At 37.3% G+C, this 24,922-nt stretch overlaps 1 protein-coding gene across 1 annotated transcript in view; it reads left to right on the forward strand.

Moving 5' to 3' along the window:
* Positions 1-24,922, forward strand: part of FAT1 (FAT atypical cadherin 1) — a 111,477-nt gene that overhangs the window by 17,792 nt on the left and 68,763 nt on the right. The window contains exon 3 of the mRNA XM_075149213.1: positions 19,478-19,792. Coding sequence (XP_075005314.1) covers positions 19,478-19,792 — 315 coding nt within the window. The remainder of the gene's footprint in view (positions 1-19,477; positions 19,793-24,922) is intronic.

Genomic DNA, 24,922 nt, shown 5'->3' on the forward strand with positions numbered 1-24,922 from the left:
GATTTGCCCATATAGCTATAGCAGCTAACTTTCTTCAGTGGCTGAGGTATAAATGTGCTAGAGTAAGAATTTCTAAGGTTATTCTGATGTGGTTTGTAAAAAAAACAAAAACAAAACAAAACAAACCTCCAAAAAAACCCTCAAACTAAAAACTCCCTCGTAGAGCGATTACTAGGTTCTATAAACTCCAAGTTAGAGTTGAGTTCTTAAGGCTGTGAATGTTAATTTGGAAGGTTAATCTTTTAAATGAGGGGCTGCATCAGCACTTCAGTTAGCAGTTGAGAGCACTAAAACCTGATTCTTATACGTATGCTGGACATTTGAATGAAATTCTAGTCAACGGAGAGGAGTTTTTTCTTAATTGAGGGAGTTCTATAGATTATTCTTGGATTCTGGAATTGGCTGGTCAGTTGCCACACTGACATCTGGAACAGAATTCCAGGTCAAAACCTGGAATTCAAGCACAAATTGTTGAACTCATTATTTCTTTGGAAAATAATACAAGGGCAAACATCTTCTATTTGTTTGAATAGTGTATAATTAAAGCTCTTAAAGGAATTCAAGTAACACTTTCTGAGTTTGAGAGGCATTTTTTTTGTGTGTATCAGGATAAAAGTGTATGTTGGGTTTGGTGTGTTGTTTTTTTTTTTTTGAGAAATGTTGGGAACATATCTGTTCAAGGAATACTAGTTTATCTCTGCTAAATAATAATAATAATAATAAAAAAATACATTCTTATTCTGGAAACAGGAAGTAGATTAGGTCAGAGATGCAGAAGCAGTCGTTCCCTTAGCTTTCTCTGTGAGAAGAGTTTAGTAAAAATAATACAGTATTTAAAAAAAAGAGGGGGGGGGCAAGTGAAGATTAATTTGGTAGTTAACTGCTTTGGAAAGATATTTTAATGCTGATATATGTTTAGTGGTTTTTCTAGTGGCATATTTATTTTGTGCTGTGCCTAGGTATTCCCTCCCTTAGGTATTGAATTGAGAAAGATGAGCAACATGAGAACAACTTGAATTGATGTGACTGGGGGACAAGATCTACCCATTTCAACTCTCCCACTGGCAGTCTTGTGAATCCTTTGCAGAAGAGGCCTTATCAAACTTCTCCAGAGCCTACTAGAAGAAAGGTTTTGTTGTCACAATAAATAATGAAGCCTCTTACAGTACCATGCCCACTCAAACACAATAACCTGTTTTTTTTAAAGCATTTATTCCATGTTTTGATGACTTCTCTTCCCTACCAGAATTTTCAGTGATAGTCAAGCATGCAATACGTGGAGCAGAGCTGAAATCCTAGCTTAGTCTGCAAGATGGGAGAGACAATTGTACTGTGTGGGACACTTAAATTGAGGAGGCATATTTATGGTTGTTGATTACAGATATTTTAAAAACTTGTTGTGTAGACTATTTTTAAGATGAAGTATTATCTTATTTTCTGCGTTCTAGTTAGTGATAACCAGTGGGTTTGAGTGTGTTCAGTATGATGTTGAAAATAAGAGTGAAGGTGATACAGTGGAAGATCTGTTTCATTCTGGTTTTACGGCATTTTTCTTCAGTGGCATTAAGCCAAACTCGGGCCATTGTGCAAGAAAAAATCAGTTATGGTTAAAAAAAAAAAATAACGGTGCCTAAATTGAGTAATAATTTGAGTTTAAAAAACATTTGCTTAAAATTTCATGCAACTAAAATATATTTTCCACCAATTTGTTATGGTTTTAAAAATGGGGCATTTGGCACATAGATTCTCTTTTATGACACAGTACAAATAGCTGTAACAGCAGCTTACTAAGAATAACTGTTGTATCTTTAGATCCCCTCTAGTATTAGGAGAAATTTAAAAACTTTTTTTGAAGAAGTATAGACCCAGTTCAGCACAACTTGTGTTTGTTTAAAGGAGTAAAGGTAAGAGCCAGAGACCCGCCATCAGTTAGACTGAGGACAAGTCCTAAATTTGCTGCTGTCCGAAAAACCAATCCAGAAAGCTTTTTCCTAGGAGGTAACTAACTCTTGGGGGTGTGTTATTTTGCTTTATTGCTGGTACCAATAGCCTGGCTGTCTGACACCTGAATGTGCAGGTAAGTACTCAAGTTCAGAAGAGGTTACCTGCTTACCTGTCAAGGACCATCTGGTCTTGACTACAGTTTGCAGCTTCACACTACTGTACTCAGGGTGTGATTACGTTCAGGCTAAGGTCTGAAACAGATGGTGCCGCTGGGTTAACCTGTGGGATGATGCTGTTGCATTCACGTTTCTTTTCAGGTGCATCAAACATGCTAGAGCTAAGCCTGGCATTTAGAGCTAATGTTGAGTTTCAGTTTGGCAGAGGTTAAGGAGGCCTGGATTTGGACCAAGGTCCTGAGCAGCCTGGAGCTAGCTGCTTACCTTTCTTTCTTAGGCTAGAAGGAAACTACATAATTTGCATTTGTGATGGTGGTAACTCACAAAGTGCTATTAGGTTGTTAATGTAGCTTTTAGAATGTGCCTTTGGAAGGAGCTGAATTAGTTTTAGGCAAACATATTCATCTTGTGTTTTGCTGTTGGCAGGGGGATCTTCTGAAGTAGTTTGAGAGTTTTCTTAGGTATCCTGCTGAGTAAAACATCACCTTAGCTGCCAAATAGAGATGCCATACAAAAGCTGGGGCTCCCCTCCTCTTCTGCATGGATGCTGAAAGTAAGGGATTGTTTTGTTGTGAAAGGTGTTGATTGGGTTACAGCTTGGTCTGATGAAAACAGAGCTGCCTGGAGGCTGTATCTCTGTAGGAGATGAACTGAGGCTGAGCCACATGTGGTCCCAAAGATTACCTTATAAACAGCAATCAATTCAGGCAGCAGAGTACATATTAAGGGTCTATTAACTTGCTTAGGCCTCTCTTTGACTTGAAAAGTACTTTGTGAGGAGAGGAATAATAAAAGGGAAGGGTTGCCAAAAGCTATGGAAGGTGCATCTTGCCATATCACTGTTGGTACATCTGTTGAGTTGGGGATTTATTTCCTACTAAGCATCTGCTTAGCTTTTGAAGTACATATTAAGGTCAAAGGAGGGGAGCTTGAAATGATTGTGTAATGTTTATTCTTTTCTTTGAAGATTTTAAACTTTAATCATACAGCATTTGGACATATTTAACAAAGGACAAACCTACATGAGTATTTGGCAAACTTCCACAACTTACAACATGCAGTAGTTGCAGCTTTAGAACTTGAATTTAAAAATACTTTGGACCTTGCTGAAACTACGGTTTGCAGGTCCATTTTGTAATCTGTGTATCATTCTTATTGTGTCTGTGACTTGATTGCACTGGTCATCTGAATGTGACCAAAAATGAATTTTCAATTCATTGGTCTCCCTGTGGCTCAACAAAAGAAAATCTCTAGCATTCCGTGATTTTTGGGAAAACAGAAGTGTCCAAAGAATCTAGCAACAGGACTGCAACATATAATTTCCTTATTCAGAAATGAGGTTTCCCCAAACTCCTTGTGTTCTATCCACGCTTCTAATAGCTGCTTCTATTTAATTTTAAATTATTTGTGAACAAGGATAAATCAATACGTTCATGGTTCTTATAAAGAGTTGCGTAATTTTGATAGGCATTAGGGTTAAAGAGCAAACTGCTGAGCTAGTGGATATAAATTGTCTTGATCTACTAGTAGTGGCAATCATTAATAGTTCTTTTTGGCTCAGAGTTCTGCGTCTGTGCAGACTTGTCAGTGTGGCATTGCAGATACCAGAACTGAGTATTTGCCTATATGACAGGGAAGGTTACACACAGAAAATTCAGCATTGTTTTATTGCCGAATTTACTTCTTAGAATAATCCTCACTGACATGGATTGCTTCCAAAATCTGCATGTTCCTTAAATAAATCATTTTGGGTGCGTATACAAAAGGCCATTTTTATTTTGCTGATGCAAAAAGCCTGAAACCGTGTCTATACACTAAAAAATGAAAATTCCTGAGTTTTGGTTTTGAAATTGCTGATCAGAGTGTGCTTATTCAAATTTTGTACAGGAATTAAGGATTAAAAGATTATTATATTAAAAATTTCAAAATGTAAGAAGTGTAGTTACAGAATAGCCTTCTGATTTTAGTGTTACTGGTAAATGTACGTGAGCATTATAGAACTGCTCCAGTCATTGGGTAAAGAAATGAAGTTTTTGGTGACATAATGTGCTAAAAATGAATACAGAATGAATGAATAACGTGCTAAAAGTGAATACAGACTTCTCCTCGTATGTGTTGCCTGTAGTCCTGGTTGTATTTATGCACAGGAGTCTGGTGGTTCAGCTTGAAAGACTTGCAGTACAAAGAAGCTTATGATGGAATGTATGAATGGAATATGTTTGTGGTTTTTAATGCTAGTACCTTGTCCCCTCCATTTCTCCAAAGCTGTGAGGTTGACATGCATAGCTCTTTCATGGAGAATACATCTCCATTCTACAGATTTTTTTTTCCCTTTTTTTTTTAATCCTCCTGCCCTGCCCCCCAAACCTTTGCCTGTAGATTTACCATGACAGGGTATATCCTGTCTCTATGAAAATTAGAGATTGCTGTCTAATGATAAGGGTTTAATCTGCAACGAATCAGACATGTGGAAACTTCTGTCTGTGGAATTTTCTGTTTGATCTGAGAGGAATGCCCTTGCTGTGCCCTTCCTGGAATGAAAGCAAGGTAGAGTGAATCAAAGTGATTCTAGATAAGATTGGAATGTGTGCATTGGTTATGGCTCTATTATATTTGGTGTTGCAATTCTGGTCATATGTTTTATTTTACTATCCAAGAGATTAACAGCATAGTTCATCTTTTTAAAAGATACCTCTTTCTTGCTGTTTTACTTAAAAATGCTGGTTTTTTGTTGATTAAATTCCTGAGTTAATTACCTAGGTTTGAACATGGAAATTCTTGCTCACAAAAACAAATATTGTCTGCAAATATTGAATGTGCTATGATAATACAACAGTTTTTTTGTTGCTGTAAATAATTTTACACTATTCACTAAATCTTCTGTCTTAAAGAATATTTTTTTTTGTTGTACCATTGTGAGGAATGGCTAACAGTTTCTTTCCCTATCTTTACTACGCAAACAGTTAATGATTAACAAATGTCCAGCTGCCTGTGCAAGGAATGTTAATTACTTCAGGGAGAGAGGGAGGGAAAGATGACTATGCCTTTGCATAAGAAGTCTGGAATCATAGTTCACTTTGAAGGTAGTTTGAATATTACAGTACCAATTTTAGCAGATTAATCAGAAATGGAAAAATGACCTGTGCCGCTCTTTGATGTCTGGCTATACGTATGTGCTTCCATACCTGTGCTACTAGCTAGTACAGTAATATTTTGGGTTGCCTAGGTTTGTCCAGACCATTTTAAAGTAAAAAGTGTGTAAGAAGAGATGACAGTGGATTACTTTGTGTATGGATATAGAGAAAAAATGGCTCCAAAAAAAAAAAAGTGATAAAAATCTAAGCAGTTCATATAGTCCCCACTATTTCACACAATTCCTAATCAGCTTTCTGATGGGGACTTGTGTGTTAAGGAGGTGCAGAAGCCCAGAGATCAAGAACTGTGCTTGCAAATACTAAAAAAAAAAAAAAAAAAAAAAATCTTACAACTTGCACCTTTCAATTAGCTTTTTGCTTGCTTAGCAATGTTCATGCTGAATGGTGAAATTTTGTAGTGAAATTTTGGACTGACTTGAATGCTTCCAGATACAGATAAGGTAGGGGAGGGGAGTTTGAGAAGGTTCAAAAACTGTTAGCAAAAGATGAGTTGTCAAGTTGCCATTGACTCAAGTGACACATCAGTTTCGATGTGCATTGTTTAATAAGAAGTTAAAGGAGTGATGATTACAGTGAGAACAAGATTACTGCAGATTATGTGGATTAAATTTGGAGTGAATATTGATCCAGCATGTGATGATAGGAGGAAATGGAGTAAGAAATATATGCCATGCTATGTCTGTAATTCTAGGGGTGATCAAAAAATCCTTTGGAAGTGGAGTTCTTCAGTCTAATCAAACACAAGAATGACCAGCATTTGAGAACATACTGCTGAGAAGAGTCATGCACAGATACGGAGATTTGAGAAGGCCACCTGTTGCAACTCCATCTCTAATCACTGCAGATTCTGTGAATTTCTTAAACAAGGAAAAAATCTTCAGTGGTTCAGAAGCAAAATGCATTTTGTTCCTAAATGGCCTACTAGTTACCTACAATATTGTAGTGTTCTTTCATTGACACTGAGTGTACTAATGTAGACATAGTTGATCTACTTTTATCATGGCTCTATGACAATTAAACTCCTTGTTTGGTGGAGAGTTATTCACATCGCTCATTCTCTTTGGTTACTAAAGGTGCCATTATCTGCAGCAAAAAATGTTTCTGTGGGAAATAATTAAGAGGTTTCTGACAGAAATTCTAACAGTAACTCTGTGGTCTGTTTATTCAAATGCTTGCAGGTTCTACTATTAAGCAATAAATATAGAGTGAATTAAATTTATAGTTTGTTTTTTTTTTTAAACTGTTAACTTACGTTAATTTCTGCTACCTTTGGTAATTTTTTTCTTCTGGAAAATGTTGATTAAAACCGTGCAGGCAGTTATCCATTATTTATGTGAAAAAGACTGAACCCATCTCCCAACAAGCATCCAGAGCACTTACAAATAAATATGCTTGACATCTAATAAGTCATTTCTAGTTTTCTAGTTGCAAGTCTCCTTTTTAGATGTTAAATATTGATTCTTCAGTGCGCATGTGAGAATTTGCTTACAAACGGAGGACTTGTCATTTACTTGATACAGTAATCTTAACCAAAGAGAATGAACATATTTTTTTAACCCCAAAGTTCTTTGCCTTCATGACTCTCCTGTCCTGAAGTTTTTACTCAGGAACAAACAAGTTCAGAAACATTTCTTTGTATGGCCTTTTGTTTATTTTGATTCATATGCAAAGGCAAATGATAAAAAAATTAGTAGAACAAGTATTATTGATCAGCATGGAATCCCCTCTGGATACATGAATAGAACTACAGTCTGAATAAATAAATGGATACTTTGTAGGTTAATAAACCTGACTTTGTCAGAACAAGGATGAAAATGTCTTTTGATGCCACTGGATCCCAGATGCTTCAATCTCATGACTTCGTTGATTTACTTTGTTCTCCTAGCACTCGCATGCCCACAGGTACACCAGCTCTTCTTTGTACACATAATCTGCTTGGGAGCAGCGTTTCTGTTGACAGTAATTAAGTGCCATTGCGTATATAGCTACCTGGTGCAGTAACATGAACAGCAGTAATAGCCTGATTTCCAGTATTCCTCAACATGCTACTTGCCTTTTGATAGGTATCAGTATCTTGTCTTGGTCAGAGCTGGTCTGGGAACTGTCATTGTTAACCAGCAGTTTCTGCAGCTGAAAATAGTCTGGAGACCTAAAGCTTGAAGCAAAATTGCAGCAGAACAAAACACAGATCAGTATAAATAACATGCACATGCCAAATGACAGGTTTTTACATGTGGGTTAGTCATGAGCCAGTGTTGCTGTGGAGCACAGCTGTAACTGCTTCTTCCTAAAGAGCAGGGCTGCTCTGTTGAACTTGCTGGGCCTTCAAAGTTACTTTTGCGGAAGGAATACGAGGTAGGCTACAATTGTTCAAATTGCAACCGAAAAGGGAGTCTGAGAGAAATGCTGTGTATGCAGGAAAAAGATTCTTGGGATACATGGAACAGTTTTCCTTATTTAAGATTGTCATTAAACTTTGAGATTTACAGACAAGAAGTGAGTGTACTTGTTGCAGGACTGTCCAGGTATTTTAATAGTTAGCAGAGGTCTAAACAGCTAGATCCTTCTGGATCAACAAACCAGTTTCTGTACAATTAAATGTGTTGCTCTTGTGCATAATTGGCTTCCCATGCGTCTCATTATTTTCCTTGTAGCCTCTTCTTCTGCCTAAGGGGGACCTAGGTTAATCTGTCAACTCCAGTTAGTTTTGAAATTCCTGGGGCCGTTTGCAGAGGAATTTCCCCTTCAGAGGCTCCCCGTTTCCCAGTTAAATTACTAGAGTAGTAATATAACCACTCACATTGTCAATTCTTCCTCAGTTCTAGGAAGACTGACGGTGAAGTTAGAGGATTTTTGCAGCGTGAAGCCAAAGTTCTAAAGAGCATATATGTGTTCATTTGTGTGTGTATATAAGAAATTCTTCTAAACTTTAACAAAGAACATAGAAATTAATCCTTTGCATTTCTTATGCACATGCAAGTATACATACATTCTAAAAATTTGATTAAATACATTTCCTTCTTTGTCTTTAACGTTCATAAGTAAACAAACAGTAGGCCTGTAGAACCCTTCACTTGTTTCTGAATTACCTACATTTCTGTAGAAGTTCTCTGTTGGTCACGAAACTGTAGTAAGAGAGCAGGATTTAAAGGTAACTGAATAGTGTAAAAATATTATCCCGAAGTGTTTTTACTTAAACATAGTTACTTATTCTAATTTTATGATACTGTGTAATTGTGGGACATAGAAAACAGTTGTGTCTTTACCTGAAGGCAAAAATCTGTCCTGAATAAGAGGATGGATGATTGGAGCAATGATTTGCATCAGATCCTGCAAACCTTGCTCATGTAACACAGTAAGAGGAGCTGGTTTTGTGGGTACTGAGAGCCCACATGCTTGGCCCAGAATCTGCTGGCAGTTTGCTCCGTTTTCACTAATATTTTATAAGCCTGCTGTAACGCTGATGTAGTAGTATGGTCGTGTTTTTTCAGCATGTTTCTCTCCAGTCATGAATGACTGCTCATGTTAACAGCAAAGCTTGCTTTGCTTGTTCTCTCTTCAAAAAAACATAGGTCGTATGTGGTTGTATTACAATAATTTTTCCTATTGGCATAGGAGTTAACATTTCATTTCCCTAATGTGTACTCATCAGGGGGTTTTTGTGTCTCTCCATATCGAGCTTTAGCAACATGGTACTGTTCCTCTGTATAGCAATTATATTGCCTGTCCGAAAGCCTGACATACAAGCAGCCTAGTTGACAGAAATAAGCTGGAGCTATTAAAATAACCGTAAATGAGGCTGACAACAGGAGCTGTCTGCCATTGTCCCAAAAGATTTTCTGAACTGGAAGTAATCAGTTGAGTTCTAAGGCAACCCCATCAGGGATCTTCTAATTGTGAAAATTCCCCCTTGCCACCCCCCAACTTCCTGAAAGCAAGTTCACAATCTTTGTGGACCTTAGCAGATTTATTACTTTTAGCCCAGACTACATAGTAGAATCATAATTTCTGGGCATAATCTTTTATGTAGACAATTTTAAGAACATGTTTTCAGAAGTTTTTTCTTTTATAAATGGCCTAAACACTGTGTTTTCATTCATTTGACTCGTTTTTCTACAAATGTGCAGAAAGCAATGTGGCAGGAACTGGAAGTTAAAATATTGCTGGGTCTAATTATTTACAGTTCTTTCTCTTGCTCCATACTTTGTTCTACTTTGTGCATTTAACTAAGATGTGCAAAACCTGCTTTCTCAATCTTGTAAAATATAGTCTGTGTTTGGTGCAGAGCTTTAACTATGTGCGTCTTTGGTTCTAGGTCTTCATACTATCTCTAGATGCTTAAGTGATAGCTTCTCTTAACTGTTGAACATTCTGTATTTCTTCAAATCTTTCTGTATCTACCTTATTTATACGCTGCATGTAGCAGAGGTCAATAGTGACCCTTTCTCTCCCTCCGCTTGAACACAATTCAAATTACTGATGTCTGTTCATAGCTCAGAAGTGATGCATAAACTGTTCCATGTTTTATGTCAAGGTCTGGATTTGACCACATGCTGAGGCTCTTTGGATGCCAAGTTTTTGCCCCAAAAAAGTGTTTCAGTACAAATGCATTGGTAATTTCTATGCATTTACAGAAGTGAGTCTGCCAGGTTTGACTGGACACTGATAGTGTCTGATTGTTTCACCAACTACTGTCTCTGTTGTTCCATTAGTGTCATATGCAGAAATTGTTTAATTTCGAATACAGTAGGTTATTTCATTGAATTTGGGAGTTTTTGAAAACTTGTACTCATTTACTGAAGGTATTGGTACAAAACTGAATTTGGCTGTATATTTCATTACATCTAGACAGTTCAGTGAAGTTAAATTTGAGATATAAAACAGGTCATCATTTTATTATGATTGAGGTTTTACTTTGTTCAGGTTGGTTTTGTTCAGTTAAGATCTCAAGTCTGTTCTGATGATGATGGTTCCTATACTCTGTTAAGGGTTCTGTGTGCTCTAGAGACCACGTGTGCTCTGCAGTGGTATTCTTCCCCTTCTGCCTCCCAGAACTTGAAGTAAGTAGTCCCTGGAAAGGGAGCAAGCAGTGGTGGACTTGACATGTTGGAAGATCTTGCAGCTGCACACTGAAATGGCATTTACCAGTTGCAGAACTTGTGCAAATTCACTACAGTTCCTTTCACTTGCTGATAGTGCTAGTGATAAGTTACTCAAATCTTTCTAAGCCCTGATTTGTTAGAAAATGAGCTATTTGTCCTTGAAACAGTAACAAGAGTTGCTTTCCATTTAACAATCCTGTCTAAGCATGATTTCTCGGCTGGTAGTACACAAGACACAACTTGAAATATATACAGCTTTCTATTTCAAAGAGCTATAACTAAAATTTCATTCAATTTTCTGGGAATCTGCCTTTATAAATGTTGACAAAGGACTTGTAATTCCAATATGTTACTTTCAGCTTATTTTCAGTATTTTTTTCCTAGCTTCTCCCGAGAGAAATTTTTCTGAGCATTCTCTGAAGCAGAAATTGTAAAGTTTAAGTTTTTTCATTGCCTTTCTTCAGTACTTGTGCAGAAGAAATGTTTTATATGTATAAAAAAAAGTGGATTAAGACCACTGTATAGAAACTTATTGAATATCTAAACAAATAAATGTGTAAAATCTAAATATGAAACAAGCTGGAACTATTAGAAGGAATGTTTATATTGATGACAGATGTTAGATGATGTTATCTAAGGATTTTTTGGGATGCATGTGAAAATCCTAACTCTATAGCCTGTAAATGTAATTTGTTGCAGAACTTTTCAAGAGAGGTTGTGTTTTTTGTGGTTTTGGTTTGGTTTTGGTTTGTTTTTTGGTTTGTTGTGTTGTTTTTTTTTTTTTTTTTTTAAAAAACCATTAAAGTACAGTTAACCAGGGTGCATGTAAAAAGTAAAGCCATCAAATTATTTAAAAAATAAATCAGGATGTATTAATTTAAGGTTGAGCTTTTCTCAGGCAAAATAGAAGAACTATTGAGTGGTCAAAAAGAAACAATGAAACTATTTCAAACTAGATTGAATTACTAGTTATGCACATTCATATTCCTCGGACATGTTTGAAAACAAGTAATCTGAATTCTTCATAAGTTACGCAAAACGCAATATCGATGGTTCGTTGCTAGGTTACAGTCTTTCTAGCTGTGCCTAATTAATGCTTCTGGAGAGAGGAGTGAGAAGGGCAGTGAACACCTTGTTCATGTGTGATTCAGAGGCAAGCAATAGTCTGATATGTGAGTAGCTTGCATTGTCAGTGATAAGCTTTAAATTGCTATGGAGTTGAAGAGCAAATCATATTTCTTTGGGTGGCTGTTGCACTTTTTTTCCATAGAGGCGTAAACACGTAACGCTTCCTGTTCAAAGTGTGTATGTGATACAAATAAGGAAGGCTAGCATTTGTCCACTCAGTTTTATGAAAAATATTACTTCTCTTTTAAGAGAGATTGTATATACTTTTTAAAAGTTCACACCGCCTGTTGCAGGTCTTTAGTATTTCAAGAGTTAGAGTGCAGTGCCTCTCTTGGCATTCTGCCCTGTTTGTAGAGTGGATGAGCTGACATTTCACTTCTGCAAAAGGAATCTCATTCCATTCCTTCTTTAGAAGGAGGTTGTTTCAAGGAGTTCACAGGATGGAGATTTTGGTCTTTTCAACTGACATTTTAAGTGCTGAATAGTTCCTTGTCTCTGTGGCAGGACATACTTGAAATCTTCAGTGCTTAAGGATAGTTGGTTTGTGTAGAATAAAGACTGGTGTGATACCGTGCTGCCTTTGTTTGTTTTGGTTTTACCAAGTGATTATTACTTGACTGATCAAATAATATTAAATTTTGTTGACATTAGCGTTGGATGCTATTTTGAAAGAACTGTAGGCTTAAGGCTCAGTTGTCTCTTACACACTGGTGCTTGGTAGAGGCCTGAGTTACAGTAGCACAGCAGCCTCAAGGAAAGTAAGAATTTTTTCTTGGGAATTCAGTAGGTTACATGTTTCAAACCCTTCACTTTACAGAACTCTTTATGGCATGTAGGGTTGTGGCTGTATTGGGCTGCTGCTTCAAGGCATTTCCCAATATCAGACTACAGTGGTGGCCAGAAGTTGCCAAAAAGAAGTTAAGACGTTAACAGAAATACAGATAAATTGGCTAGAGGATTTTTTTTTTAATTGCTCTAAAAGTGGAAAGAATCTGAGCTATGACGCTGCTCACAATTAGTAATAGAATCACAATTTATACTGAGTACTACAGATGGGTGTAGTACTTGTAAATAGTGCACTCCAGTCAGCGGTAGTCTGTTTTCTCTTGTGCAGGTGGGTGCCATGACTATTAATAAATTTGACTTTTTTTTCAAGTCACCTTGCTCTCTCTTACTATGTCTGACAGGGAGCATAAAGTGGAGGGAAAAAAAACCAAAACACCACACAAAACCCATGCATAATACACAGGATTGCACTTGCCAACTGTCCTGATTTGCCCGTGCCTCTAGGAGTTACTCAAGGGGAAAAGTAGGACGAAAGAGTATGGATGTGTTCCTCTCTGGGGCCTCTGGGGACTGCTGAGAAGCAGACAAGCACTGCGTCTTCTCCTATGCCAGATGCTCTTTCCTGTTTCGTTTTTTTTTTTAATTCTGTCAGCTCTGCTATAGCCTCTGTGTTTGTAAGCTCAGGAAAATGCTTATCATGTCATGGCAGGTAATAATCTAAGAAAGAGAGGTGGATTGCAGGAAAGGCAAAAATAGAACATGTAAGAAGAGACAAGTAGGAACAAAAAGTCTGCCAAGGAAGTAATCTGCATTCATCTGTGTTCGATCTGGATAGTGTTGAAGAACTGCACTGTCACTAACTTGCAACAAAAGGCAAAGTATGGGTTAGAACAGATGCTATTTAAATAATATGACCTGGGCAGAAATCAAAAGTTAATCAAAGTGGAAAATACCAGCTTTGTAAAATGTTTTTGTTTTTCTGGCTTATTCTGGTTGTGCAGATGTGGAGATTTTAGTGACAACCTGAAAACTCTGTTCTGAATTTCTTAACATTAGAAGCCAAAGTATGATAGTATTATATTTAGTAAGATTTTACTTAAAAAACAAAACAACCAAACCCACTAATCAACAAGGCTGATGTGATTCTTTCTTTGTTTTAACAACAACAAAGCAAAGTTCCACAAAATGTAAAGCAGAAATTTGACCAGAAAACCTGTAAACTTCTGGGAGTTGGGGTTTTTGGACCCTTGTCCTCATAAGAAGCTAATTTCATAAATATTAATAACTTCCTGGAAAATATATGCAGCCTATCTAGAGGTGGCAGAGATTCAAGTGATACACTGCAATATGTGGTGAGCATTTCCCCCAATTTTATTTTTAATTCAAAAGACTCTGCAGACCTTAGTGATAGTTTATGCTGCAGTGACTTACTGTTTGTTTAGAATTCTAGACAAAGTTGCAGTCTGTGTTGGTGTGTTGGCAGACTAGTGCCACTGAGGGACAGCATGCCTCTGTGTTTATAACAGGCTTAATCCACTCACTTTTAAAACTTTGATTTGGATTGGTTGTTCGTTGAAGGTCACATTTGATCAAAACCTTTGTTCACGCAATTCGTAAAATACTGCCTTTTTTCCACCAGATAAGGCTTTTAAAGCAGCTGAAGAAGCTTTTTGATTTGCCCAGCTTATTAGAATTTAGATTAATTAAGTTTGTAATCAGATTTCAAGCATCATGTTCCAGGCCAGGGATTTCTCTTAGTTTGTTTCAGATGTCACTCCCAGGGCAAATTCTGCTCAACTGCATTTTCATGCTTTGCTAAGAAATGATTGCAGGTTTTGATTTCCATTACAGAATCATTAATATTGTTAATGAGAATTCTCATGGATAAGCACACTTAAGGAGGATCATCCCTGGGAATTGGGGGTATTATAGTTTGAGCATTTGTTAATTAGATAGAATTGGCATATGTAAGACTGTCAGATTTGAGGTGGATTTATATGTTTATTTTTGTTTTAAGAGTGACTTTGTATTGACTTGGGTTGTGGGATTTAAATTGGGAGTAATGTTGGTTCTTGTCGAGAGTGGTGTTAACGTCCTGATTTTTCCTCAGTTGCTGTATTCATAAACCAGCCTGTTCTTCCATCTTGAATTCTGTCCAAATTCTATTCTGTAGTATTCACTTAGGACTTTTGCCGTCTTTTAATGAAATTGGTAGAAAAGTCCTGTTGCATCAAGTGGGAATAATATCTAGTCTAAAATTTCAGACACATGAATATTGTAAAATCAACTCTGATGTCCTCATGCAGATGACTGAGAAACATTTCATCAGAGCTCTTTTGTACTCCCCTTTGGTGGTTAGTGACTGAACATGAATTTCTTTTTATCCTGACCACCTGAAAGGCTTTAAGATTGCATATCCAGCCAAGTGAAAAATGTTTTTGGAATCCTCACTTCACCGTCTTTTATGAACAATAATATTTACAAGTCTTTGGGATTACCATACATGTTAAAGATTCTCTAGCGGTGCTCTGTGGAAGATTTCTCTACTTGTCTTGCTACATAAAAAGCAAATGGTTTGTAAAAGTTAAAATTACCAAATTGCCTTAGAGTAGAGAATGGATGGGAAATTCACTGATTAAAGATTTTTTGTGCATGGGAGAAGAGTTAGAGCGGAGATGGAGCTTTTACACCATCAAAGATACAATAGAGGCACTTAAGTTGTACTTCCTAAATGTGCTTTGCACCTCGTGAAGAAAAAGTGAAAATACTTTCTAGGAGCCCAAATACGCTGTTAAAACTGATGATACTGATCAACATCTTACTGATGCTTAATGGATCTAGCCGATTGCGAGATTAAAACAAATTAACTCTTACTTAGATTGTTTTATTACTTCTGTTTGATATATGAGTTGCTATAATTTTTCTCTCTGCTGTCTTGAGAACCACTAGAACTAGAAGCCAGTGAATTTATGAACTCTGCGAGTGCTGGCTTTCAGATAGCATACGCTATTATGCTGCCCTAATATGTAAAATAGGCCACCATAGTCAACGTTTGCAAAAGCAGAAAGTTGGCACACCAACCAATGATACTTTAAGGACTGGTTCTAGACCTGTGATTTGGTAGGAGAACTATCATTAACTTTGTTTAAAAAAAAAAAAATCGTCTTCGTTAAATTATTCTTCTTTGGGCTTGTGTTTTTTAGAAGGTGTAGTAGACTACTGAAGTTTACATGCATTTGTATTCATTATTGTTGCATAGAAATTAACAACTAAGCTATTAGTGTTCTCATAGGCAAAATCAGGAAGGATTTAGTGTCAAATTTGCAGGAGCAGCTTCAACTAGAGTAATAAGAAAAGGATGGTGTTTTGTAATTACTAATGTAAGGTCAGATTGTACAGTACCGTTAAAAGGGAAAAAAAACCCAAGTACTCTGTGTAGATGTGTGCATTTAGTGTTGATTGTGTTTCGTGACTTAAGTGCTGATGCAGAACCAGAAGAAATTCAGGTTTTGGTAGTCAGAGCTTCCCCCCACCCCCAGGCATGTGTACTGGATCAGTATCTGTTCCATTTTATTGCTGGGCGGAAACAGCAGGAAGAAAGCTGAGTCATATTAATAGACCAGTCATCCCTTCCCTCTCCGTGCTTGCAGCTTTGAGTGATGAAGGAGAACTAGGTGTGGTGGCCTCTCCTCCAGCCCTCAATATGCGAGGGGTGAAGGGAAATTTTTGCTCCCTAACTTCCTGTCCTCTTTCGCATGGCTTTTATACTGGAGGAATGTTATTTTGAGTCTTCATTTTTACTACTGTCAAAGTAATCCACTTATGTGCGATGCCCATCTCTAGTAAGTTTTCCAGCTTGCATACATACCTGTCTATTTCACCTGTTTTGAACTGCAAGTGGGGTACACGAAAGCTTTATGCCTCTAGGAAATGTTTATTCAGGAATTAATCTGTTGATTAGTGTTAAACAGTTACGTAGGTATTTTTGCGTATCTGACTGATCATAAAATCATTTTCCTAGATGCTCTCTATTTCAGTTTGGAATTATAAACAGCACACACAGAAAAAATGTTCATCCAACAATTCAGGATCTGTTGGGTGAGAAATATGAGAAAAATGGAAAAATAATTTTAGTGTATGAGGTTTCATGTTACTTTAGCTAATGCACGCTTAGAGAGTGGATGACCCTGTAGAAAATCGGAGACATTCTGAAAACCAGAGCTACCCTGTTGGGTAAACATCTGTGTTACATGATGTGTTCAGTGGTCAGATGATCAGACAGATTACAAGCCTTTCATGGACTATTTCTGCAGAAGTCAGTGTAAAACGTACAGAAATAATGTCATATATGCAGATCTAATTTGAAATGAAAAATGAACCAAAAAATAAAGTTGCCCATCTTTGCTGTATTGTACTGTTAGCCACTATTCCTACTATGCCTATAACCTTTTTACATATTTCTTTTTGAAATACTATTGTTGGTTTTTTTGGTGTGGTACTTTTTCCCCCTTTTCCCCTTGTGAAGTAAGTGACTTAAGAGAATGGACATTTGAGAACTGATAGTCCACAAAAGCAAAATACGTTGTCTTCTTTTTTCTTGAGGTGGGCTTTGATACCTAAGGTGGTAGAAGTTGTAAATACCAGGTGAGCAGATTGCAGGAGGAGAGCTCCATTACAAGAGTCTCTTTTTATGTTTCTTCAAAATCAGGCAAGGCTATCTTAAAATTAGTCTGCCACTTCTGATGTAGCTACTGTTAAGAAAGCAGGACAGGTGTAAAATGATAACGGTTGCTCAATTCAGCACGTAAGCCTGCCCACTGTGTTCTGCACGGATCGCAAGCAACAGAGCAGCATTGCTGGAAGCCTTGCTAAAAGGGAATTAATACAGTCTAGTCTTGTGTTTAGTAGGACATGAAGGTTTTACAAAATTTTCCAAGGCATACATGGAGTCTACCCAGACTAAAGATGAAGTGCTTGCATGCCACATCCAGCATTTAGGTTTAGAAATGAGGCCACAGTAATGAACAAATTTATTTACTCCCAAGCAAGTCTCCCAGCTGAAGTAGAGAGGTGCAAAAGGTGTAGCCTAAGTGGGTTGCAAAAACAGAATCCAGGTAACTGGGCGTTCAAGGCTGCGTGTCCATTTTTAAGAGCAAATTTATGTACATTAACAATCAGAAACTATGCAGGTAACCCCAGCGCAAATCCAGTGACTACATAGGATTATTATTTTTTTTAATACTCAGACTGCCATCAAACAAAATATAAATACTGAGGTGAAGAGACTGGAAATGTAAAATGCCAGTATCCTTAAAATTAACACCTTGGCTTAGTTTTTGATTATGTTCCTCTAAAAAAAAAAAAAAAAAAAAGGAAATTATAAAGCCACCAGTTTGCTTTCAAGAAAACTTTTATAGACTGTATGTAATGCATGTATATTTTCAAATTGCAGTGCTCCTCCTTTTGTAACTATGTAAAACCAGTTTCCACACTGACATCTGGTGGTAGTTCTGAAATGCTTGTGGCTTGAAATGCTATATATGGGTATTTTGCAGGTCTAACCAGTAGATGCTATCCCCTGCAGCCCTTCTGAAGTGATCTTATTGACATCTTAAAATTTCAAATGATCATCATCAGACCTTTATGCAGCTTCCCACAAGGCAAAGAAAGTAATGAATAAATGAGTAATTCCTCAATATTTATCTCATTGTGCTCAGCCAGTAGAAGTCATTAAAAAAGTGTCTGGGGTGTGTGAAGGAAATGATACTTAAAGTTAATTCCTTTCCTGTAGAACTCCTGTAAAAACACAGTGGCATAGTTTTATCGAGGTCCTATTTTACTGATGTTGTATATGTGTATGTGTGTATATATATATATATAAATTTTTTTTTTTCCTACATTGGGTGGAGTAAATGAGCTCAGGACAAGGGCCACATCACACATAGTTGCATCATGTGGCTGTATCCAGAGTCCAAAACCGGCTGTCGTGGTGATAGTTTGACTCAACTCAGCTCCAATCCCGATTAGTCCTGGTGTGTGTTAGTATAACAAGCAATAAGAGCCATGACAAAGCCCTTCAAGATTTCCACAGAAATGATTGCAAGGGCTTGCTCTGTCCCCCACCCTGACATGTATCAGGTTTGTTTTCCGGTCTATTTAGAAAATATCTCAAATTGGACAGCCTGTAAGAGCCACTGGATCAGGAAAAGGGAAGTGCAAGGTTTAATTGTGCCATGGCTCCGTGAATCTGTTTGATATTCATCCCCCATCAAATAGGTTACACCGCGTCATGTACCCTTTTGACACGTGCATATTATGACTGTACCTGTAGAGTAAGCTGCTTATAAAAATAAATCTATTTTTCCTTCACAGGGGATAAAAAATTTGAGTCCCTCATTCCTTGTTTAGTTCTGGCTCACAAAAACTCCTGTAGACTCAGCAGACAGATTTTTATCAAGTTTGTGAATTGTGTAGCTGTCCCTTAAATGGTAATTCATTTTATGTGTGTAAAATTGACTTAAGCACCGCTTTCCATTGCGAGAGTAATGGCAGCCAATTGATTGGTCCTAATGCTACAAAGGTTAGCTTCAGGTATAACTTTTGTTTTCTTTTCTGTGAAATTTCTGTGTGAATCCAAATAATCTCACTGAGCAAATTCAGTTAAATAATTCATTTGGGCACATAGATAAGAATGTTTCACGTTTAAGTAGCTGCTCATTAATATGAATAATGGTAAACAGTTCAAGAGTTTGGCATCTAAATCAGATACTTTAATATGGTATAAAATTCACTATAATCAGTGATGAGTAAAAAGGGTCATTCAAGTCCCAAAAGACTGTGAATTACTCATTATATTTAATCTTTTAGGCAAAATAGATTTTATGAATAGTGCTAATTGATCTGATAAATCTCAAAGGATGTCAGAAAGGAAATTAAGTAATATATTGTTTTAATATCTGTAATGCATAATTGCTGAAAACTGGTGTAGTAATTTTATTTTTTGTGGCTTCAGGTTATCCTGAATATGTTTGTGTATATTAACACAGCTTGTAGAATCGATGTCAGTTATTTTGAACTTGTATTCATTTTTATTTATTCATTTATTTAAGCTTGTTGCTTACTCTGTTTTTACACACTTTGCATATTTATTGAGCATTTTTTATTTATCTTTCTTCCTTTTAAACAGGTATTATTGAGACTGCAGATCGCCTGGATCGTGAGACTACTTCACATTACTGGTTAACTGTTTATGCAACAGACCAAGGCATTGTGCCTTTATCATCTTTCATTGAAATCTACATAGAAGTTGGGGATGTTAATGATAATGCTCCTCAGACCACAGAACCAGTTTATTACCCAGAGGTCATGGAAAACTCGCCTAAAGATGTATCCGTCATTCAGATTGAGGCATTTGATCCAGATTCTAGCTCAAGTGAAAAACTAACCTATAAGATTACAAGTGGCAATCCACAGGGATTCTTTTCGATAAACCCCAAAACTGGTAAGTACAGTGTTTTATTTTACATATGAATGAATCAACGTATTTGCATAAATACATAAACCAGGCAAAATCAAGATCCTGGTAAACATTGTAACCATGCTTTCACAATAGTTAGAGTGAACCTGGTATCTTGGGCTGTGTCAATGTTAGCAAGTTGTACAAACAAGTAGAAGAGGATTTGAGAGTGAAGCAGTTGGTTCAAAGTACTTGACATCCACATCATGCGCGTTTTGGGAAGTTTACTTCAGAGTAGCTCCACTCTAGACTGGTCAACGTCCATTTGCTTTTTTAGTTCATAGTTCATAGAATAGTTTGGGTTGGAAGCGACCTTTAAAGGTCATCTAGTCCAACCCGCCTGCCATGGGCAGGGACATCCTCAACTAGATCAGTTGCTCAGAGCCCCGTTGTTGTGGTTTAACCTGGCAGGCAGCTGAACGTCACACAGCTGCTCGCTCACTCCCCCCGCCCCGCAGTGGGATGGCGGGGAGCATCGGGAGATGTCCGTGTCTTTCTTGTGCTGAGGACTCCAGAGCTGGACGCAGTACTCCAGGTGGGGTCTCACCAGAGCAGAGTAGAGGGGCAGAATCACCTCCCTCGACCTGCTGGCCACGCTTCTTTTGGTGCAGCCCAGGATACGGTTGGCCTTCTGGGCTGCGAGCGCACATTGTTGGCTCATGTCCAGCTTTTCATCCACCAGTACCCCCAAGTCCTTCTCGGCAGGGCTGCTCTCAATCCCTTCATTCCCCAGCCTGTATTGATCCTGGGAGTTGCCCCAACCCAGGTGCAGGACCTTGCAGTTGGCCTTGTTGAACTTCATGAGGTTCACATGGGCCCACTTCTGGAGCTTGCCCAGGTCCCTCTGGATGGCTTTGCTTTTGTAAATACAGTCTTGGAATACATATTTTAACTTACTTTCATCCGAACTGTTCTTAGTAGTCTGTCTTCCAATTTTCACGCATAGATTTTTTGTGAGGCTTCTTCCCCCCCCCCCCCCCCCCCCCGCCCCGGGGTAGTGTTAGTCTAAGCAATGCAAGCCATTTATTAACTGCAAACTCGCTTGTCCCACAGTCAGAAGAGACTATCTTTGTAAGTAACTGTTGCTGTTGTAAGAGAGATAAAATCTGGAAGATAATTTGTAGGTGTGGTTGTTTGTAATGAACAGAAAGAGGCTGAGTTCAGTGGTTGTTTGGAAAGCTTCAGAAAAAACGTACAGAGGTTTTAACAGGAAAGTACGAATACAAGAAACAAGTGACCTTTTAGTAACTGTGAATTATAAATGCTGAAATGTGTATAGGGCAGAGAGGCAGGAAACAAATAAAATAATCCATTTTAACTGAAGCTACACAGCAATTTTGAAAACAATGTAAAGGTTGCCTACCATCCCTTGCTTCTGAATGAATGTAGAGAAAATAGTACATATACTGGCTGTTTTTTCCACAGACCTTTCCTAACGGTAGAGAAGGGTTTGGTTTTAATTAAATAATATTTTGCTGGGTTGGGCGCAACTTAGGTTTTCATATGTTGCATTTAGGTGCTATTTCACAGTACAGATTACAGGAGATGCTTCTGATTCACTCAGCCAGAAACTTCTCAGAATCCAGAGATTTTTAGACTAGAGGTGCTGTAGAGGTATAGAGAGTGAGTTTAACCTGTAACAAACCTAGTAAGTAGAAGGGAGCAATAGAAGCCTTATTCATTTGGTTCTTGCTCATTCATGGAGGGAATTTAAAGGAGCAAAAATTAGGTGAAAAATATGTTTTGAAGGCTGGGTTGACACTATGGCCTTCATTCTGTTTCATAGTTGTTTCAGCTCAGGGTGTGAAAGACTTGTGTGCTGTATCAGCTGTAATTGCTGTGTCAGCAAAGCTCTGAGTGCAAACACAGGTATGTTATTTGGGTTATTTCTGACAATAACTTCTTTGTGAGCATGTGCTGCATCTGCTTGTGAAGACTTGCCAAGTGGGACATATGAAATAGCTATAGCAACAGAAGATCTTTAGCATAGTTAAAGCCTATATCTAAATACTAAATGCTATATTTACAGAAGCGTTTTTTTTAGAACAAAGGCAACCTAAGAAGTAAAACAAGAAAAATTCAACCCCAAAATCTTCTAAAGTGAATGCAGAAACTCTGTGTGTGTGTGCGCTTTATTTCTATGCTTACACATAATGCAAAAGGAAGAATTTTCCACTCATTTATCTACTTTCTTGCCTTTTCTGTTTTTGAAAAGTACTGTTTGCTTGCTACTTTGATATTTCTTGTCGTCTCAATCAGTGATATTGATAAAACTGGGAGTAAAATTGCCTGTGAGTTGGGTGGAAAGAACTGAGTGACTGAAGTGCTCAAATTGAAAGTGAACATAAACTGTACCTACCTTCATTTACTCTTTACTGTATAATTGGCCAACCATTTTTGATTGCTGTTTCCTTTTTTTTTTTCTGTAGCTCATTTTCTCTTCCTCTTTCTTCCGGTCCTTTCCTACTCCTCTTTGCCTTCTGTATCATTATGCAGCATTTTCCAAACTTTGTTTTTAAAAGAGATACTTGCATGCCTCCCATACCTAAGTTTTGAGATCAAGAAACTTCTTTATTCCTATTTAATGGATAGAAAAATTAGGACAGCAGGAGATTGTGACTTGTCTTCAGACAGAGTTTGTCGTTTTCTACATCCGTTGCTTACTGCCAATATCATTTATGTTAGAAAGGGAGCTTGAGGGAACTCAACATGCTAGATCATGAAGTGATAAGGAACACTTAATAGAAAGCTAATAAAGATTTTCTGTCAAGAGAGTTTCTTACCTGCCTTTATTGTAGCATGCATACTGTTGAAGCAAATAGTGCGGTGCCGAGTCCTTCTCAGCTCTGTGTTAAAGGGGAAAAAAAAAAAAAAACAACAACCCCCAAATGCAAATAATTATTTGATTATATTCCAGAACACAAGCACTGAGAAGAACAGAATCTCCCTCTGATTTACATTCAGCAGGAGAATTTTTTTTTTTTAATATAGTCAAAATCACAGCGATAGGTAAATTCATTGATGTCTATTACTGTTAAAATTATAATGCTAGATAGACATAATAAATAGAGAGGAGGGGAAGAGAAGAGGTGGGCAGAGGAAAAGAGAAGGGAAACCTCTTTGGCTGGTTTCGGTTGTGTTCCCAGAGTGCAGTCATATAAGTTCATTGAATATTAAATAGCGAGCTCATGTATATTGTCTTCCTATTATATAGGACGCTGGATTTCATGCGATCTGTCGGGCTGTCTTGTTTTTCCTGTACGTGTTTGGTTTGAAACTGTCAATCTGCAGTAGGCACTAACATAGTGATGAGTTTTGACTGAGGTTTTCAGGATCGTAACTTCCCCAGTCTCTCTTCTGTCTATTAGAAATCAAATACGTTTAATCTGAATAGATCTTATTTGGGGTGAAAGCGCTTTCACTAGAATTGGGATGTTAAGGAGTTGAAAAATCCCTTTACAAGACACTAGTTATTGTTGTAGTTATAATACAGTTTATTTTATCTTTCTCAATTAATTAAAATAGGTCTCAGCTAAAGAGTACATTTGACTAGAATTAGTGAGATCAAATCCTGTCTTGTTTACTTATGCAGGTATGTTACCCTTGTTGGACCTTGTGAGGCTATCGCACTGTAAGGTATTTGTCAAAGGAAGAGAAACCTTCACAGGGCCCCAGGTTTCCCTTCCAGCCAAAGGGGAGAAAGGGCTGGAATATGAATCAAGTCTTTAGCTGTATCCCATTATAACATTGAAAGTGACAGAGTAAGAGACATAAGCATGTGTGACGTTGTTACTGTGGGCCAGTGTGCAACTCCAAAGGCAAATTGCGGACTGTAATGGCATTTAGCCCGAGTCAAGAAAAGACTAGTGTTGGGATTCCTAAAATACGTGGTGCGTGCTAAAAATATGTTTCAACTGATACTGTGTTATTGTCTCTTCTCCAGGTCAAGGATCCATCTTTTTCTGTCTCTCTATAGAATTTAACACTATGGTATTGTGGTCCATGGCTAGAACTCCCACACATAATAGTAATACAGATTATAAATAGCAATGACCTATATGTGACCTATGTCAAGTAAAATACTGCTTTCTGTTCTCTGTAAGTAGCTAATTAATTTCTAGAATTTTATAGGCTCCACACTAAGATGTCTGTGTCTTTGTGCAATAATGCTGAATTTTTAGATGGTGAAACTGACTGACATGGACCTACATAGGATATAGTTCACCTTACACAGAAAGAAGAGATTTCTTTTCACGACAAGAACTATTGATTGACTGATCTGTTTCTCAAAAATGCTGCTAGCTGAATCTGTGGGCTTCTTACAGTGATCAGTTGCTGAGTATCCCCTTCAGTAAATCTTCTTCGACACTTAAAAACATCTTTCTTATTTTAAGTAATTATAAAATAATTTAGTTAAAGAAATAGTTCTAAGTTTTTCTTTGCATACAGAAATTGTTTCACTTTTTGGAGGAGGATATGTAACAAAGTACATCACAGGACATTTTGTAATCTTTTCAGACATACCTGGCCTTTCATTAAAGCCAATCAAATATAATTTTCTTTAGTTTTGGAGTTTCCATGTAATGAAAAAAAGCTGCTGTACATGTGAGCTGGCCAGGTGGAATAAAAATAGTCATAATATTATTTGCAGGAAGAAATTAGAGCAAAGACTAATTCCACAACTTTCACGCTCAACCTGAACACAATTGTAGACAAATATGTAAGTTATGGTAACTAATTTATATCTGCTTAACTTCTTGCAAAATAGCTTGTAATTAAATAGAGAAGTAATTGAGAAAAATGGTGGAGTTCCAAGGCATTTTAAGATGTTTAGATAGAAGGAGTTGGAGTTGGCGGAATTTTATAGCTATTCAGAACACAGATCCTGGGACTCTATGGTTAATCTCACCACTTAACCCTAGAGCTATTGCACAGAGGATCAGAAAAGATTTGCGCTTTTAGCAACACTCATGTAAAGCAAAGGATTATATAAGAGTAAACAAGTTCTGTGTTTTGTGCTTTGGAGCTCACGACGTACAATGTTTTTTCTGGTATGTATAATAGAAAGTAGTTCAGTAATTTTTCACTGTTTATTATGGGTGTGGTTTATTTGCT

This window comes from Calonectris borealis, chromosome 4 (assembly GCF_964195595.1).
Source record: "Calonectris borealis chromosome 4, bCalBor7.hap1.2, whole genome shotgun sequence".
Lineage (NCBI taxonomy): Eukaryota > Metazoa > Chordata > Aves > Procellariiformes > Procellariidae > Calonectris > Calonectris borealis.